Consider the following 20,456-nt stretch of genomic DNA (forward strand, 5'->3'; position numbering starts at 1 on the left):
CACCGCACTCAGCAATATTCCAGCTATATGGCAGTGGTCTGTAAATAATTGAGTCCCGACCAGACAATCCACTGATCAACAGCATGAGCATCGATCTGCGCAATTGGGAACCGATGGCATATGTCAACTAAGTCAGCGAGCCTGACCACCCGATCACGTTAGTGATCTTATGACAAGCATGGGTTGGTGAAGGTACATTCTAACCCGGACCTTCACGGGTTGTTCCAAATGATTGAGTAAGTGAGTTTAGTTTTATGCTGCTTTAAGCAATATTCCAGCAATATCATGGTGAGGGACACCAGAAATGGGCTTCACACATTGTACCCATGTGGGGAACTGAACCCGGGGGAATGGAAGTGACAAGTGACACATTAACCACTGGGCTACCCCACTGCCCCTTGTTCCAATGAAGCTATTCGAGAAACTGATAATTGTCCATTATTTTGTGCTGGGGATAAATTATTACCCAGAATTTCCATGGGGAGAAACTGTTACCCAGAATTCTGTTGAGGGGGAATTATTACCCAGAATTCCGGTGAAGAGGAATCATTACCCTGAATTCCCATGGGGAGGAATTATTACCCTGAATTCCCATGTTGAGAAATTATTACCCTACAGCCTACTTTGAGTGGCATTTTTAGAAGTTGGAAGTCAAATCCTACAGCCTAATCTCATATAATCTATCACATTGCACCAATAACTGATCTTACTGTAAAATTATTTTACACAAGAATAGAGTTCATTTAGCAACTTACCACCATCTGATGTTGATGTCACATTCAATTGCTTATGTCCGGCATTGAAGGCTGTCACACTGAAGGCGTATCGCTTGCCGTGTTCCAACAGCTGGTCAGTGGGCATGTCCAGGCAGGTCTCATGGATCTTGTGGTCAACATCGATAGGCTGGGAAATGGCGATACCACTATCGTTCAAGGCAATCACCTCGTAGTGGGATATGCCAGATTCGGGGTCGTAGAAGTTGAACCAGTTTGCACAGATCTGATGAAATACAAATTTGTGATTACCATAAATGGGCTTCACACACTGTATACAAGTGGGGAATTGAACCCGGACCTTTGGCATGAAGAGCGAACGCCTTAACCACTAGGCTACCCCACCACCCTCAACCCTTGTGTGAAAATACCAGGACATATTATCTCTACCTTGTCTGCATCCTTTGTGAAGTTGAGGTCGTGTTTATACACAGGGCCATCATAGACAGTGCCAGCAACAGGGGGTGTCGCGTCGATGATGATCGGATGATCGGCCACGCCCACTCGCATCAGATCAACTGTAAGACAACATGTTCAGGGCTGATGAAGACAAGTTTCATTTTATCCCTGAAAATAATTTGCTGGTCAGTATGAAACTATTTTGGGGCAAAATGTATTCCCAGACCCTAGACAAACATCTGGGCTATTTTGTATACAGAAAAAAAAAAGTTCCCAAATTATATTCATAAAATAGAGTGAAAAGGAGCCCAGAACTTCCTTCATTTACAGAAACTGTGGTAATCTAGACTTGCCACATATGTTAGACCTTTCATAGTCTGTATGACAGACTAAGCGTACCATAACAAGAAGATTTACTCTATTTTGATTCAAGATTTCTCTTTGTATATTAGGGAAATCTGTAAACCATGTAGACTGTGTATGACAAATGATGGCATACATTTTCTTTAAATTTTCATATCTGCATCGCTGAACTGTTGTTGCATGTTCTTGCAATTGTTGACTAATATTGTAAACACAAGAATATAGTTGTTTACCATGGTTAATTGCTCGGACTTTGACCCACACAGGGATTCCTCCCGGAATCTGGTATGTCCTCTTTATACCGTGATCGCTGTGGTTGGACCTCTGCCATTCAAGATGGTAGCAGTCACGAGTTGTCTGACCTAGACAAAGGTCAACCTCCCGAATGTCTGATTCAGGATCACTGTAAATAGATTCATATGTTAACTATGTGTCTGCTTATGGGCTGGTGATATATCTGATTACCAGCATGGTGCTCTTAAAAGTGAGTGAACATGGTTTTACGTTGCTTTCAACAATATTTCAGCAACATCACAGGATACCAGAAATGGGCTTTATACATTGTACACATGTGGGTAATTGAACCTGGGTCTTTAGCATAACAAGCAAATGTTTTAACCTCAAGTTATCCCACCGACCCTGCTCTTAAAAGAAGTGCAGTTGAACACTGCTGTGTTGACCTTGAAAGCCCCTAAGAAAAAGCTGACTCGCACCACATCAAAAGTCAACACAATGGTGTTCAAGTGTTGACATGACACATGTCAATAAGAATATTCCGTCATTCCCAGCACCAAACAGATGGTGTTCTGGTCACAATATACACCTGACTGTATCCGTGTTTGTTTTATTAGCAATCAGGATTTGACTTTGTGAAACATTTCTTTGAAATATTTTAATTCAGGATCATACTTTTGGTCCACTATTGACAGAGATCTGGATTCAAATTCAGATTTTAGAGTATTCAGAGTATTGTGGATGCAGTAAAACACATGAAAGACACAGGTTTTTCAAGATGTTGTCATAGAACCATGAAACGTACCTTGCGTTGTATTTCGCTGTAATGATGTAGGTGTCCTCATCATATTCTACATCAAATACCTCGTGCACAAATGGCTGTGTGTTGTCGATGCTTAGTGGTGTGGTGTGACAGATCGTTGTCACAAGTGGACCTCCGTAATCCACATTGTTCAGGGCTCGCAGTGTCACATAATATTTCCCATCTGCAACATGATGTTGTTGTGATAGACAATCGTGGGGGAGTTAAAACAATCAAACAGTGTTAAATTGCAGTGTTATTCATCATCAAACAGAGTTGTGTTTGTACTAAACTGGAGGACAGTGATGGGTTGGTTACTATAGGTAGACTGGGAGTGAAGACTGAAGTTCCTAAAGCAGCCAGAATAATCAAGTGTATTCCAATGAAGCATCTTTCAGAAAGTTCCAGGACTGAAACTTCTGAAAGCTTTTCGAATATAAGTCATATTAAATGAAAACCAGCAGTTGTGCTTGAACCTATTACAGAAGCTTGACCACTGCTGGAGTAGGATGGATATTATTATCACTGTCCTCACTAATATTGACATTTTACTTTTTACGGCCATTGCATTTGCTCTGCCATTGTGAATCCTGTGTACTGATTTGTAAAATTATCGGTAGTTACTTTAGATTACAATTTTTATTTGTTCTTTTATGGATAGACTTTTGGGCACAAAAGTGTGTGTAATAAGAAAGAAGAGTAAATTTATGACTTTATAACAAGATCACACATTTTCATTTAATTTATCTGGAGTGAGTAAGCATGGTTTTATGCCACCTTTAGCAATATTTCAACAAAATCACATCAGGGGCACCAGAAATGGACTGCACACATCGTTCCCATGTGGGGAATCGAACCCGGGTTTATCGAGTGAATAATTTACCTGGAAGAGGGTTCAATGCTTCAGGTAGAGTTGTGATGACTCCACTGTGTGTCCACTCAGACCGGTCAAACAGGTGCTTGTGAGGGTCATGATGGGGGTGGACGAGCTCCTCACAGATCTGTCTCCCCACAGTCCAGGAGTATCCAAGGATGCCAGATTCTTTGTCCATGATGCCGTCCCAGTTTGCTAGAACAATGCAGATAAGGTTATTCTTTCCTTTTGACATCCACGGTTAACCAGTGTGTTACATCTCTATACTATTATCAAAAATACCCATGTCACTTGATTCACTTGAGCGACTTTTGAAATGATGTCACCATTTCTGTTTGTTTTCACCATTTTATGTTAATATCAAAATGAAGAAATCATAGAAAACAATGAATTGCAGAATAGAAAAGTAGTACAATTGACAAACAGGATGTCTCTCTTGGTGGAAATGAGCAAATTCAAACTGCAGTAGTATGTTCTGTTCAACCTGATTTAGAGAAATGTCCATACTAAGTAACTTTAATTATTACTATGTTAATTATGCTAATGCACAAATTTAAATTAAGATTGTTCCAACACCAAAGGTTCAGATATATCATTTGATACCTCTTTCTTCAGATATTAAGCAACTTGACAAGTCAACATTTCAGCTTTCAAAGAAATAACTGACAGAGTTTGTTGCTATCAGTGTATCATTGATATCAGGTCAAGGGTACATGGATGTTTACATACCAGCCACGTATCGGTTGGCTCTGGTATAGAGCAGATCTGTCAATGGTTCGTCGCCATTAAAGAGGGTCATTGAGCCAGGGCCATCGTGAAGAGTTCTGAAAATAATGAAGATACTTTGTGAATAATGCTCAGAAGATACTGACACAGACAAGGGGCGCAACTCTGCACAGTCACTTGGTCCTTAGTACCTCAGTTCAGGGGTCGAGTTATCAACTTCTCTCCCTTTATGTCTCCCAACAACATGGATCACTGTTCATGCACTAAGTCACAGGTTTTCCTGATGATTTCCCTCAGTTAGTTACTTACTGGCTGCCATGATAAAGATTGACTGCTGACATTTGTGGCTTTAAACATTATTAACTCTCACCTTTACACTGTAGTGTTTTGTTCATATGAAAGAAAATAACTTTCACAATGGGCTTACCATATTTTCTTGAGTAAAGTGTTCATGCACATTTTTCATAAGTATATTTACTCATCAAAAATGTAATTTTTAGAGTAAAATTGATATTTTATACTTATCCTGACTCATGACATATTTTGTTGATGTGATATTATTTAATGCTTGTTTGTTTGTTACCTGTGGTTCTTGACATCGCCGTCAATTCCTCTGCATCTCTCCTCCCAGTCAGGGCGGTCGTCAGGGACAATGTTTCTACAGGTGGTCACCTCCAGCATGTCCACAGTGACATTTGCAACAGGGCCTGCAAGTATACACAGTAATAAGCCCACAAGGTGAATGTAGAACACTTTACCTTAGCCACTTTCACAGTTTTAGTGTGGAGGAGAGGTGAAGTGAAGTGAAATGAAATGGGGATATATACATTATTCTAACCTGGACCTTCAATGGGTAGAATTGAAAGGAAATGGGGATATATACATGATTATTACACCTATATGATGTGAGGGCCATGCATGTATGAGGCTGCTGTAACAAGTTCAAACAAACATTGGTTTTTTACTGCTATCCCACAGAAACCACTGAAAGGTTAACATGGAAGAGGGGTGGTGGGGTAGCTTAGTGGTTAAAGCATTGACTTGTAACACCAAAGACCTGGGTTTGATTCTCCACATGAATGTGTGAAGCCCATTTCCCCGCTGTGAAATTGCTGTAATATTGCTAAAATCAGCGTAAAACCAAACTCAGTCACTCACTCACCCCACTCAGACACAGTATTCTTGCAATAATTCTTTGTTTTAATATTAATTAAAAAATCCTCAATCATGTCCTGCGTATTGGCTGGTGTTGGATTAAGATCAGCAGTTGCTTAAGGAGAATTAGTTTTGAAGTGCCTTGGCCACGTGGTGATGTATCAATAAACAATTGTATGTGTGCTTAATGGAGCATATCACCTCTAGAAACCAAGAACAAACTGAAACAACCTATTACACTATACCTGGTTCAGGTGGGGTGAGATCCACCACAATGCCTTTACTGTGTAAGATGTTCTCGTACATGAGGGAGTTGATGATGTGGAGGTTGAAGTAGTATATAGCCTGGTGACGCAGTGACAGGTCCTTGTAAACAAACTCATAGGCAAGCCCAACGGCCAGGCGCTCATAGTGGGTGTACCGTCCAGACTGCAACACAAAGAATGAAGGTCCCATAAAATATCCTGTGAATTGGAATAAAAGATCTTCTGGTCTTCTGGTCATCTTGTCCACATGATCAAACACAAGCGGACAATGTGAGGATTCCACGCCCTGCTTCCCAAAAAAACCTAGAGATTGAGTGCAAAAGGTATTAAACAGTCTGAATTAATATCATGCATTTTGCAAATATTTTCGTTTGCACAGATAGCAAAATTCCTTACCTCACCATTGTTTGACTCTGAATGTACATCTTTAAGTGTGTCAACATTGTAATGTGTGATCTACTGCACCTAGACTGGCTGAAAATATATATGTGTGGCTTGCAAATAATGAAACTGCCTATCTAAAACTGCCACTCACGCTTGATATCTTGTAGTCGTGTCCTTCAATGGCTTCCAGCAGTTCACACTCGCCACTCACACCATAGTCATAGTTGAAGCTGAGACACTTGGTGTTCGGATATTTCATGCATTCCTTGGCACATTTGCCTGCATGGTTCATTTGGGTGAAGGTTGCAATGACTGGCCCTGTCAACCGGCCTTCCTTCAGACCCGTGAAGTGACCCAGAGCAACATGACCGACTGGGTCGCTGAAGCTGAAATATAAATTACATGAAAAATACACAAACATCAGAATGTGTCCCAGTTTAACATAGACACCCCACTCAGGCACAGTATGATGGCCGAGTAGACCAGACCTTGCTGTTTGCCCATAATGCAGAGTGCCAGAAAGGAGAATGTACCACCTCTGTGTGTGTGTGTGTGCATGTGTGTGTGATGCGTGCACGCACGCGCGCGAGCACGTTTGAATGACCTTGTACACATTTGCACTGATGCTTATTTCATGCTAACCCACTGAGCTTCAACAGCTAGCCATGGATACCCCTATGGTACAAATGACCTTTGTTCTGTCCCCTTAATCCTGAAACCAGTCAGGGTGACAACAAGTACCATTTCTCTTTTGAATAACATGGCCAGAGGAAAAAAAAACTGACCACCTTCTCTCTGGGCAAATGCTGTTGACTTCCAGTGACCTAGGTGATAGTCCAGTGATATTTGAACTGTGATAACATTTCAGAAGGAAATTAAGAGAAAAAACTTCCAAGGCGCTGTTGTACAAAACTACATCAGCATTAAGAGTACTGTAAGTCTGTGTTAAAGTATGGGAGATTCGGTCCTGTTTGATGCGTTGATTATATCAAGTGTTTGCGATGTAACATGAGTTTCAAAATTAGGCCAGACCAATTTTATTACTTGTTTTACCGATTTTTGTCCTCAGAAAACCTAAAGGCAGGAGGGCAAAAAAAAATATATATAAAAATAAATCACTAGTCAAAGTAATATTCCTTCTAAATACTAAAAGTATTTTACTTTTGGCAATTTATGAAGTGTATATGGGGCAAATAAATCTACAATAATTTTCTTGTAAGTTTACATTTTTGGCCAATGCACACATTAGGATTTATTCTTTGAGCGGGAAAATTAATTTGGATTTTTTTCCTTATTTTTGAATATATACGACTGGCGGATCCGTAAAACAAGAAATAAAATTGGTCTGGCCTTATGTACTTTTTTAGGGTACAAAATAGATGCACAAAATGTTAAGGCCAGCAAAACAATAAAGATTTACCCATTTTCTGGTTTACCTACCATCATAGGCTCTGTTGTTCCTAGTCTTAAGATCGATGGCGTTGAAAGCAATGATTTCATCTCCAAAGATGCCTCTGCCCAAACCGACTCCGACATTAGACACTACGATATCCGAGTCTTCGTAAACCACAACAGATGCACGAAGTTCTGATGGACTGCTGGTAGATTTGAAGTCTGCTGTCAGCCGACAACCCGGAAGTGTCACATCATATGTCAGAATATTGCATGTGACCTCTGACCTTTCACCCGCGCTGTTCTCACCAAAAACGGTGAAATAGATTGGGACTCCATGTTTCGAGAATCTCTGGGGAATACAAAATATACTCGGTATGACAACATTAGCATTACTTTGTAGCATTTCAAAATCAGTTTACACAAATTCCAAACTGGCACAATTCCACTGTGCAACCTGTCACAGTTATCAGTTCATGATCAAAGGACAATTGACACACGATGCAGGTTATAGCATCTCAATTTCAAACAAAAAATTTCGACAAAGTGATTTAACACTTTTAAGCCCAATAACTGCCTTCCATTAAGCACAATTTGACCAAATGTATTGTCAATCCAATAATCTCACTTCACCTGTGTAATAATAGTAGAAGGTCCCCCCAAGTCCAGCCTTCCTGAGCACATCGCTCAGACCAGGTTTGGTTCCAGCGTCCAGGAAGAGTTCCACCTGACTTCTGTCATCTTGGGCCTGCACAGCTATCTCTATAGCAGGCTGAGTGTAGTCTCTCTCCGGGAGCTGTCGCACGGAACACTGGGTAGTGGTCGCTGCTCGCTTTGAGCGGGAGTTTCCCTGGAACATGTCAAGGGATTATGATTATGTTATACAACAATCAATAATTCATTATATCCAGAAAAACATGTATATAAATTGCCAGCAATTGATACTTTATTGTAGCATACATGTATAAATAATCTTCCTCGACCTCCCTCTAGATGACCAATGGCACAATGTTTTACTTACAGTTCTGTCTTCATATTGCAGGAACTGAGGTGGTGATTCATCCTTCTCTTTCTTCCCCACTTCTATCATCCTCTTTCTGATTGTAGGCGTGGCATATCTCCATAGCTTCTTGGAGAACAAGGTCTTCTTGATTCGGCCAATGAATGGAATCTTAATTTCCAAGGTAACCAAAGCTCTGAGAACCAGCTCAATTGGAGTGAGTTCCAGGTCCATGTTGAGGCTGAAAGAACAGAATCATATACTGTACATTGTTTGACAGAATAATTCTAATACTTTTGTCAGTTTAGGAGTGAGTGAGTTAGTTTAGTTTTACGCTGCTTTTAGAAATATTACAGCAATATCACGATGGGGTACACCAGAAATGGGCTTCACACATTGTGCCCATGTGGGGAATCAAACCCAGATCTTCAGTGTGACAAGCTAACCACTAGGCTACCCTACCGCCCCATCAGTTTAGGAATCATCCAGTAATGTAAAACTCTTTACAAAAGATTTGGATTATTATCCAAGCATATGATTTGTATAACTGTATAACGGACAATGACATTCTAGGTCTGAGTCACAATAACAAAGATTTTCAGTACCTTAATCTATTTGAGCTTGGCTCCTTTGACTGCCAGCAAGCAAAAATAAACCATTAACTGTACCATATTTTCTTGAGTATAATTTGCAGACCCCTCCAGGGGATTCAGTATTTTACAAAATGTTTTTGTTTTGATTATTAAACAAAAACAACATTTTATCCCACGTTATCCGAAATTCCAACAATGATAAACACATCACATAAAATATCTCTAGAGTCATGGCATGCATCATGCCCATTCTTCTGCACAGCTGCATTTTTTTTTTTGCAACAATGTAAACTGTAATGAGGAAAGTATGGTATGCCGAACAAGCAATTCACTCACGCTAGATCCAGTGGGAACTTAGAGAAGCCAATCTCAGCAGTGGATGGAAAGGCAACAGTCATGATGTACCCGTCCAGCCGCAGTTTACCGTACAGGATGGCGCCTATTCCAAGCTCACCATACACGTGAGCATTAGCGTAGGGAATAACTGTACCAAATGCTGTCATCCCCAGAATCCTGGCACCAACAACGATATCCATTCCATAGGAAGCCCCGGCACCCCATCCTGGAAATAACATACATGCTTATCATTGAATGTCTGTTAATTTTCTGCTAGTGAGTGGTTGAGTTTAGTTTAACACCACCCTCAGCAATATTTCAGCTATATGTCTGTAAATAATCGAGTCTGGACCAGACAATCCAGTGATCAACAGCATGAGCACTGATCTCTGCAATTGGGATACAATAAGATACAATAAGCAGGCAGACAAACCGACAGACGCACACACGCCTCACACATGTGCAAAAGTGTCACTACATCCACTACATCAGTCACAAGGGATTTACAGGATGCAAATTCCTGTGTCCTATATGCATAAAAATTGACAATGGACGCAACAAAATCTATTAGCGAGTCCACAGGGACTCAGAAAAAGTCCAAATACTTTTTTGTAAAAATTCCAGTCAAGTGACAAAGTTATCACTGAGTTATAGTTATTATTTGCAATTTAATTACTGTAACAATGTGATGATCATGATTCACAATACAATAACAGTATTAATAATAATAATATTTAAGTGTCTGCCCCCCACCTCTGAAAATTAAGAGTATGAATCCCAGGGACCCTTAAATACAGGACTCCATGTAAATCCCTGACCTCTATTGTATTCTGCAGGCCCAACCGGCAGACAGATGGACAGACGCGCAGACGCCTCACACATGTGCAAAAATGTCAATATGTCCACTCTATCAGTCACTTCATGTCACCTAAACCATGTTATTCAATAGATCAAAATTGACATCGTCTGTTGATGGTAACTTTAGTTCTGCAGTGCATCAGGTAAAATAGAATACAAGTGATTTTCCTATGATTTACTGACTACATAAATCATATACCATACATAACTTACCAAATGTCATCGGTATTAAACCACCCACTAAGAAGAATTGTTCATATTCAAAAAATATGACACTGATCCTGGGGAAACCGAAGCTGCCCTGAAGGGTCAGATCAAAGGACTTGAAGGCTTCACCCGCTTCTCCATTAATAATTGCGTTCAGGATTTCTGAATACTGAAAGAAAACAATGTTCTTAGTGACTGTTCATAATTTATGGCTGGAGGGGTGATGATGATTTTTATGGAGAAGCATGTACAATATGAATGACCCCCTTAAGATTTATGCACAAAGTAAGTGACCCCCCTCATGTCACGAACAAATTCAATGACACCACCTGTAGTACATGTGCATGAAATTGATGACCCCTCTACATTCCCAGAACAAAATGGGTGACCTCCCTTAAAATCATCATTACCCCGGAAGCAATATATTAAGAACGGTCCCTTAATAATAAAGAAACACACGACTGAACAAACAAACAAATAGGCTGATGAAGGCTGGCTGTGGCTTCAGACAATATTCACTGAATGAAAGGGTGCAAATATCCTGTCCAACTGATGGCACACATCACAAACACATGCAAAGACAAGTAAATTGTTCAGCTTTCTTGTTCAACCAAATGGAGTTAAAAACTGAATTCATTTCCAATATGAGCGAAAACGATTTACACCAACAAAATCACCAGCTCATTGTTTGAAAGAATTTAGAAATATAAGCAAGTAGCTGGCATATATAATGATTAGTTTTACATACATAAAGCTACATATTCGATATCTCGTTACATTGGTTATACTACATTGGACTGATTAGATTAGCAATAGATTATTACTGTAAATTCTTACCAGTGCTAGAGCCAGGTCTCTGAGTTTTCTAGTCAGCTGAAGAGCCTGTTCGGGGTCAATATTCTTCGTATCAAACATGGCGATGACCTGACCAATGGTCATGTTGGCCAGTTTAGCCCCTAGTAGCTTGACCCCTGTCCCAGTAAGACCTTTCCCTACTGTGAAGGCCTGTCCTACTCTTCCTGCTATGTCCTTGGCATCACCAAGAATCTGCATTATCTTCTCACCTGTAATACAACATTAGTCTAATTAAGACATTAACTTTTACCTTGTTTACCTTGTTGAATGAAATAAAACACCCTGATATTGTCAGGCAAAACATGTTAGGCTTAAACCAAAATATGTAAATGAGTGGTGGAATAAAGGAGTTTTGTTTTACGCTGCACTCAGCAATGTTCCAGCTGTATGGTCACAGTCTGTAAATAATCAAATCTGGACCAGACAATCCAGTGATCAACAGCATGAGCATCGATCTGCACAATAGGGAACCGATGATAAGCCAGCGAGCCTGACCACCTGATCCTGTTAGTTGCCTCTTAAGACAAGCATGGGTTGCTGAAAATCAATTCTAACCTGGACCTTCACGGGTTACATGTAAAGGAACAAACCATTGTTCAGATCATGCAGGCTACCCATATGTCATGGCTGGCTCCTCAGTGTTTTGGCGAGAGGAATTATCAAGGTTACATTTTTGGACATGCCAGTAAAATCAAAATTGGCATTCTGTGAACAGTGAACCAAGGGTCTTAGTTTTAGAGTTGGTGTGTTCTACCAGATGACTTGTTGTCAATATGTTGTTACACCAAAGGTCACTTTACTGCATGATGAAGATGTCTGTGACAACTACCTCCTTCCATATTGACAGTGACATCGCCGTTGGCCACCTCCCCAGAGTAAAGGATTGTGCCTGGGTTAGCTGGACCCATTTCATTCAGCGCAGTCTTTGTGTTGGTGGCAGCACCATCTGTGTCTTGGAATTGGAGGTTCATAGAGGTGTCTGCTTCCTGTAGGTCAAGACATTAGTAGAGTGTCATATAAAGTTGAGATCTATCTTGCTGGTCAATAAACATTGCTCTTTTTCGAAAAAAAATAAAATTTCTACTGATTTAATCTCATGATAACAGTTCTCAAATGAGTGTTACAAATAATGAGAAATGATAAACTTCTAACTACGTCATGTAGTATATTATGCTGATTTAGCAATATTTCAGGCACACGATGGTGGAGACACCAGACATGGGCTTTATGCATTGCATCCAGAAAGGGAAGTGAGTGCATTTAGTTTCACGCCGCTCTTTGCAATATTCAAGCAATATCACAGCAGATAGACACCCAAAAGTGGCTTCACACATGGTACCCATGTACAGCAAATGCTTTAACCACTTAAGGCTACCCCACTGCCCCTTTAATACACACACACATTATGATGATGATGGACATTACCTCAAGTTTCTGTAGCTCATCGAAGAGGGCGTACAGCTCCTCATTGGTGGCATTCCTGTCCAAGGCTTTGTTGAGAAGCTCCCGGGGATCACGGGTATCAGCTCTGCAGAAGCAAGGAAAGTTATAATTCAAGTTTTATTTCAGTGAAGACAATAGATTCATAGTTCAAGTATAGATGATAGTTGAATATATAGAAGACATGGCCTTGTTGTATGGATCAATAATTTAGTTGCTGCATATTGTCGTCTTGATTCTGCTTTGAAGAGCTGACAACCCATTCAAAACCTTGACTATATTCATGTCAGCTGTGTTCTTCGGATCATCATAATATAACAATCTTAATGAATGCTTTATATTGTTGTTTGATTGTAAAACTGTGACGATATATTGTAGTATCGATAATGACCTTAACCTTGACCTTAAAATTGTTAATTTTCATTAGATATTGGCGGTTATGTAAACATTTCTTGCTATTAAAATATGATTTTTTTAAAGAAAATAACTAAAGCAAGCATATTGTGATATTGTGATACGTATCCTATCATGAAATTTCTGTATCGTCACACGTCTATTTGATTGTATAAAAGCTGCATTCAGCAATCCTAACAAAAATGTAAAGTAAACAAAGTGAGACAGTAAACAAAGTGGCAAAGTGAGTGAGTGAGTTTTCACGCCGCTTTTAGCCATATTCCAGCAATATCACGGCAGGGCATACCGGAAATGGGCTTCGCACATTGTACCTATGTGGGGAATCGAACCCGGGTCTTCGGCGTGACGAGCGAACGCCTTAACCACTAGGCTACCCCATTGCCCCACAAGTGGCAAAGGTGTGAAGCTGGTAAGGAGTGTGATATAATAGCGATATCTTAACATTAACATCTGATATGAGTTGACAGTTCAGCGGCTCACAATGTTGATATGCTCTGATCACTGGAAGTATTTTGTTACCAGATAAAAATCAATCTGCAACTTACATAGTAATCACATCTCTCCTTCTCCTGCTAAGGGGTGCACAGGATGGTATCTGGAATGTCACCTTGTCCATTAGCGTGTAGTAATAGCAAGTGTCGGTCAAGTCGTAACCATTAAGGGCGCAGAGCTTGATGTTGAGGGACAGCTGGTAAGACGATGGCGTCTTGCTGACCATGTAGCTGATCTCGATGGCATTGCCAACTGGCTCTGTGAAGTTCTTGTCTGAGGGGAAAGTGAGTATGCTGAGTAAGCAAGTTATGTTTGGATGACATAATTATGGTACAGTACATATGGATTTCAGTTCCTTCACAGTGTAATATTTCAGTACAGAGTAAGTGAGTGACGAGTGGGTATGGCAATATCATGGTGGGGGACACTAGAAATGGGCTTCACACATTGTATCCATGTAGGGAATCAACCAGGCCTTTGGCGTGATGAGTCAACGCTTTAACCACCAGGCTACCCCACCTTACAGAAGGAACCTCTGAAGTGATGAGGTCTCTTGTGAAAAACATGAGCATGACTACAGGGCCCGACACACCATTATCAAATGTGGTAAACAATCCAAAAAATATGAGGAAGGCCCACTAATACCCCGACCGTGACTTCTAACTTCAGCTGTACAACAGTTATTAATGATCATTCTTGACAAAAGTACAAGATCTGTATCATGAACAAAGAAGCCACTACCCAAATCTGAAAACAATCCATTAAATTACTGTAAAGTTATTTGTTGAACAAATTTGAATTGGGGAGTTTTCCAGAGTTCAAAAGAGATAATTTGTGATAAGTCTCGACAAATTAGCAATATAATATGCAAACCAAATTCAGGATCAGTGGATCCCGAAACAACTAAGTTCCACAACTCTGCACAGTAAATTGCAGAATGTAGACATGGCTATTCAAACTAAGGTGATAATGGTGGACTGAAACGTTCCCTTACCATATGTAATAGCAGCGAGGTTCTTGGTGTACTGTTTATTCTCTATATGGTAGCGAAGCTGGTCATTGCAGTGGTCGGCCATGATGCCAGCTGAGATGGAGTAGATGCCGAGGTACTTGAGGTCGATGTCCTTGCAACAAGTCACACCCATGCAGTTGTCTGTCAGCTGGCAGACGTTGGCAAGGGAAGCAGGAAGGTTCACACTGCAGCCTGTGAGAGTGAGAGGGAATGTTAGATTTAACACTAGTTAAGTAACTTACATATCATTGTCTGCAGCCTGTAAAAGAAACATATGTCACTGTTCAAAATAAGCACACCCTGGATCTTGCCTCATTGTGACTGGGGGGATGTTACTTTTCAACAGGGGTTTAAAATAACGTACCGTGGGGTCGGCTTGTGTACGTTTTACATCCAACTGCCAGATGTCTTGTGGTGTGGGGTCGGCTTGTGTACGTTTTACATCCAACTGCCAGATGTCTTGTGGTGTGAGTTGGCCGCGAGTTGGGTCGCGGGGGTCGGCTTATGTGCAAAACATACCATTTTGACACTGATTTCAAGGATCAAGTTAGGGGGTCGGCTTATCTATGGGGTCGGCTTATCTAATATACGGTATATACTATTTCCAGAATCAAGATGCTCAGAAAACTGATTCCTGCTTAAAAATACCAGCCTTGATATTGGCACTTATGACATTTCAATTCTGATGCCCTTTTACAGTAGCGCTGACACCCTATGTGGTTGAGTGCATACAGCCTCAGCAAGTTGAGTGGAAGATAGTAATTTCACATTCCCTTCCAGAAGATGTTGAAGATGCCAATTGTTGCTACCTTGCACAGTGCTAGGCATTAAGTGGATACAACTAGGACTGGCCAATACAGAGTTATTATTAACATGTCCGAGTGTTGCATTGATATCAAAACTGCCGCATGGTATGTCAGTGGCCTAGCACTGTGAAACATGTATACTGAGCCTGGGAAAATACAGGCGGCCACACACACACATGCATGTATGCAGCAACATGTGAAACCACATTTCACCACCACCATCACCGCAACAGTTGAATGATCACCTCTTAATTTGGTCAACATGGTAACCTTGATGTCAGTATTGTTGAAATAGATGTGTCTTTAGTCAGGATTCAAAGGTGGTTCCGTAACACAGTAGCAGAGTGCTGAACAGATCTGACACCCAAGGCCTCCACGGAGGAACTTTTCAGCTGATCAAACACTTCCTTGTAAACAAGCAACATTAAAATAGTCATAAAAGGTGACACTCACCTGAAGGTGCGGCTGGTTGGGTGCACGGTTCAGACTTCCAGAAGTCGAATGACACACCTGTAAGAAGATGTCCATCAATTTCATATCTCTGTTTGATGAGTCAGTAATAAATAGTTTTTAGCAAAATCCAGGTAACATGTTCAAGTATGTTTAGAAATGCTATAATAAAGCATCTTAATAATTATTATAAAGTACAATTATTTTGTTAAAACATGTAAAACAGATTTCAAACTCCTTAGAAGTAAGGCAGTACAAAACATGTAATTTTTGCCAATTCGAGACTATTCTTTTCTGTAGCTCAAGGCCAACCAATCAGCAAATTTGAAATTCTCTTCCGTCATAGCTTACCTTTGAATGGGACAGGCAGACTCGGGTTACATGGAGAGTAGACTATCTCTGACTGGGAGAAGACTGGCACCTCCAGTATACATGAGTTGTCTTCCAAACACACCTTGATGCTCAAGTCAACCACCAGCTTCTTGGAGGCAGCAACATGGTCGATCTTGTAGCTAAAATACAAGCAATATGTAGCAGTGAACCATTCTACCTCAAGAGTGCCATAATACTGAGGAAACTGATGATTACACATATTCAAATTCACATTGAAGACTGTTACAACAGATAACCTATTCATCAAATTTTGGTCAGAAACTATCACATAGAACATTTTTGTAAAACTGACAATACAGAACCTTCCATGAGCTGTCACTATTGACAATAGTGATTCAAAGACATTATATTCCATGTGTTAACTCCATTTTGAAGACTTATGCTTTTGGCTTGCTATGCGAGTCTACATAACATATTTAACTGCCCATCTCAAATTAGAATTACACTGTACTCACCTAATTCTTGTCATTGATCCAAGAATAAAGTCCCCTGCTACACCTGAAGTATTACATTGACCGTGACACAACACTGAAGTAATGCTTTAAAGCATTAAATCATAATAGTCCTAGCTTCGTTTAAAAAATGCATTTTTTTCTAAAAGAAAATATCAATCAAATCTATGTGTAAAAATATACATTTACAATTTAATACAATCACATTTTATTTGTATTTTTAAATAGATTTTATGCACAAGCACAAATCAACACAAACACCTTGCAATCAGTGCATTTACATCTAATTAATGTTCATATGTCTTCATCTATATGATACTAATCAGCTCACCCCATGTGTACTGCAACAATGACAACTTGTAGGACAGTTTCTCAATGCTCATCGTAATCTCGAGAGCACAGACATCCACATCAAACTTGGCCTGGATGGTTCTCTTGATTAGAGGGATATTCACACAGCAGTCTAGTGCTGAACAACTGGCTGCTAGGTGGCACTTCACAGAGTTCGGCAGGGCGGGGACTGTCAGGCTGCTGCATGCTGGGTAAACAATGAGACAACGATTAAGGATTTTAACTAATTACTATGGTATAAATGGCTTGAGATGTTTATATCATGTTGTTAGCGAGTGTGGTTCCATTCTGCTTTTACCAATATTCAGCATTATCATGGTGCTGATACCAGAAATAGGTTGGCATCACACAGACCATCTATGTGAGGAATAAAACCCTGACTTTCAGTAAGACAGGGAAGTGCTTTAACCTTTTGGCCAGCTCACCATCCCATCATGCCGACAAGTGTTTAACAGTTCACAATTTATCTTTATTTAAAATATTGAGAAAGATCTACCCATCACTCGCATTTGGCATGTGATCTTAAAATAATTTGAATCCTCATCCCATGTTAAGCATGAACCTTTCATCTGGTCCCTTTCAGCAGTGTAGCCATTTCTTTGTTTCAGATGTTGGTCCATCCATACGTTTTAGTGTCTCCATGATAATGTGGACAATCAAAAAGATGAAGGCAATTCCATATTGTTCAGAGAGTCATTTTTTATAGCAATATTTATAAATATCATGGTGGCGGACACCTACTGTACCTATCTGGGGAATTGAACCCAGGTTGTTGGTGTGATGAGCAAACCCTTTAACCACTAGGCTACCACACTGCCCCCGAATCTTACCCTTGTTCCAGTTGTTGATGTTGAATGGAAAGTATGGACTGGCGGCCTGGTCACAAGCTGAAGGCAGGAAGTACTGGGACACGCCAAGGTCATCCAGGAGCTGAGACACCAAGCTGTCGGTCAGCGACGATACAGCGGATGACAGGCCCTTACCAACAGACCACGACGACAAAGAAAAATCTGGAACCAATGAACGTTAATTACTGATCATGAAGCATGAGTTACGCTAGGGAAAGTTTTCATCACTTGAAACTTGTGGCTGTTGTTTGTTGTTTGTTGTTTAATGCGGCACCCAGCAATTTTCCAGCTATATGACATTAATCAGTAAATAATCGAGTTTGGACCAGACAATCCAGTGATCAACATAATTAACATCGACCTACACAAATGGGATATGAAGACATGTGTCAAACAAGTTGGCAAGCTTGACCAACTGATCCTGTTAGTCACCACTTACAAGCATGGGTTGGAGTACTTTCTTTTTATCGGGAAGCATTTATTCTATGCATCCCAAGACAATTGCATCCCAAAGGCTAAGTCGGTCCTGGATTTGAATCCAGGTCCTTGATTTGCCAGCATCATACCCACTGTCACATGTTTCACCAATCCAAAATGAAAAAGAAAAGTTTCAGCTTTACTTCCTTCAAACATTTGAAATCCTGTCATATGCATTCTTGCTCAAACATTAACAAAAACAAGTTTGTCAACTCACTCCTCGCCTGCATCATCCCCTTCCAGTCACACAGAGGTTGTGGAACTTTAGCCTTGTTCAACAGCTGCTGTGTGAACAGGCAGTCGCTCTCCTTCAGACAGACACTGGCCGTAGCAGACACCTCCAGTTTCCGCTCAGCAGGCAGTTTGTTGATTGTGTAGCTGGATGAAAGAATAATTCCTTGAGTGAGTGAGTGAGTGAGTGAGTGAGTGAGTGAGTGAGTGAGTGAGTGAGGCTTTATGCTGCTTTTAGCAATATTCCAGCAATAAAATGACGGGGAATACCAGAAATGGGCTTCACACATTGTATCCATGTGGGAAACTAACCCGGATCTTCGGTGTGACGAGTGAATGCTTTTACCACGTGGCTGCACCACTACCCATAATTCCTTGTGTCAGTCAGAGGGTATCTCTATGGCATTATAAACAAGGGACTTTTGAAAATAACAAGAGTGATCAGATTACATATCATCTTGATCTGCTGCAATTCAAAAATGGTGCTATGCGATATATCTCCTATTTTTTTCCCCAGTTGGTATAGGATTCCATCCATTCAGTGAAGAAAAGAAAAGCTGTTCTGTGGTTTTAAAATCCCATAACATTCAAAGGCACCACTTTACTACTATTCTGTATAGCAAGTTACATCTAGAAATATGACATGTTTCTTGAGTTCTCTGGAAATTGAATACTGACAGAGATAGACGGACAGATGGATGGATGGACATGAGGATTGCTTTGTCCTTTTTACCAACATGTGTAAAATAATTATGAAGTAAATATGTGAACATGTGTCACCAACTCACTCAATTCTAAAGACTCCCTTGATGTAAAAGTGATCTGGGGTTCCTGGAAGAAAATAAAGAATATTGTGAATACAACAAAATAAAATAACATCAACATATGTTTCTTTCAAATATTTTTTCTTCCAGATATTAAGAAATGATTAACAAAATCTGTGAATGAAATCTTTCAAACTATTACATCTAGCATCTGACTGGTAGTTAACTAGAGCTGAATGAAATATTTTGATTACATGGTCAATGAAAGATATAGAGAGGATTATTTTACAGAATTTGTCACATAATCACCTGTACTGAGAGAGTATCACTGGCCTAATATACTACTCACACTTTTCTAAGGATAAAAAAATTCACAACTTTACTTAAATGTAGATTTATAATTTGAAATTGTATCCATTTCAAACTGGATAAATAATGATATGGTAACCCCTCTTTAGGCAATCACTTTAATCTAACCTTATGCACCTGATAAAAGAACCATAAAAATGGTTTTCATGGCACCAGTCAGCCATTTTGCAATTCATGGAACGAGTCGAGTCACTGACAATAGCAGGTATGGGTTCCACACAACACCTAAGTCATAGTTTTCCAAATTTGAATCCATGATTTTTCTGATCCATGATTTGATCCTTAGCAAAGTGTGAATAGTATACAATATAAGACCCATTATAGAAAATCGATCCTGTGTTCAGCCCTAATCATAGGACTGCCAACAATTCACCTCTGAAAGATTCTTACCCCAGGTGTAGTCGAACAACATGCGTTTGTAGACAAAGTCCTCCACGCCCACTGTCAGTTGATAGGTGCACATGTCCACTGTCAGGAAGATGTTGAAAGAGCGTGACAGGAAGTCGATGTCGATGCAGCAGTTGATGGCAGTACAGATGTCAGTCACATGACAGACTACAGAGTTCAGAAAAGCAGGGAGATAGGAATCCAACCCCTGAATTGGACACTCTGTAATAAGAACAACATACCTGGAAACTATTTACATATAAACTATTTACATATAAACTATTTACATATATACATGCATACCTGGACTCAATAAGGGGGCGAGTGCACTTCAGCTTGTGAATGATGCTAAT

At 40.1% G+C, this 20,456-nt stretch overlaps 1 protein-coding gene across 1 annotated transcript in view; it reads right to left on the reverse strand.

Annotated features, from left to right (window-relative positions):
* Nucleotides 1–20,456, reverse strand: part of LOC124265896 — a 124,597-nt gene that overhangs the window by 41,151 nt on the left and 62,990 nt on the right. The window contains 27 exon segments of the mRNA XM_046700748.1: nucleotides 756–999; nucleotides 1,164–1,291; nucleotides 1,769–1,938; nucleotides 2,575–2,755; nucleotides 3,455–3,640; nucleotides 4,175–4,269; nucleotides 4,755–4,878; nucleotides 5,572–5,755; nucleotides 6,128–6,362; nucleotides 7,413–7,720; nucleotides 7,997–8,218; nucleotides 8,390–8,609; nucleotides 9,298–9,523; nucleotides 10,369–10,531; nucleotides 11,200–11,426; nucleotides 12,047–12,203; nucleotides 12,643–12,745; nucleotides 13,617–13,836; nucleotides 14,558–14,767; nucleotides 15,835–15,891; nucleotides 16,183–16,343; nucleotides 16,680–16,722; nucleotides 17,008–17,214; nucleotides 17,858–18,037; nucleotides 18,570–18,730; nucleotides 19,372–19,414; nucleotides 20,107–20,325. Coding sequence (XP_046556704.1) covers nucleotides 756–999; nucleotides 1,164–1,291; nucleotides 1,769–1,938; nucleotides 2,575–2,755; nucleotides 3,455–3,640; nucleotides 4,175–4,269; nucleotides 4,755–4,878; nucleotides 5,572–5,755; nucleotides 6,128–6,362; nucleotides 7,413–7,720; nucleotides 7,997–8,218; nucleotides 8,390–8,609; nucleotides 9,298–9,523; nucleotides 10,369–10,531; nucleotides 11,200–11,426; nucleotides 12,047–12,203; nucleotides 12,643–12,745; nucleotides 13,617–13,836; nucleotides 14,558–14,767; nucleotides 15,835–15,891; nucleotides 16,183–16,343; nucleotides 16,680–16,722; nucleotides 17,008–17,214; nucleotides 17,858–18,037; nucleotides 18,570–18,730; nucleotides 19,372–19,414; nucleotides 20,107–20,325 — 4,674 coding nt within the window.

This window comes from Haliotis rubra, unplaced genomic scaffold (genome assembly GCF_003918875.1).
Source record: "Haliotis rubra isolate DU_JTF1 unplaced genomic scaffold, ASM391887v1 Scf122, whole genome shotgun sequence".
Taxonomy (NCBI): domain Eukaryota; kingdom Metazoa; phylum Mollusca; class Gastropoda; order Lepetellida; family Haliotidae; genus Haliotis; species Haliotis rubra.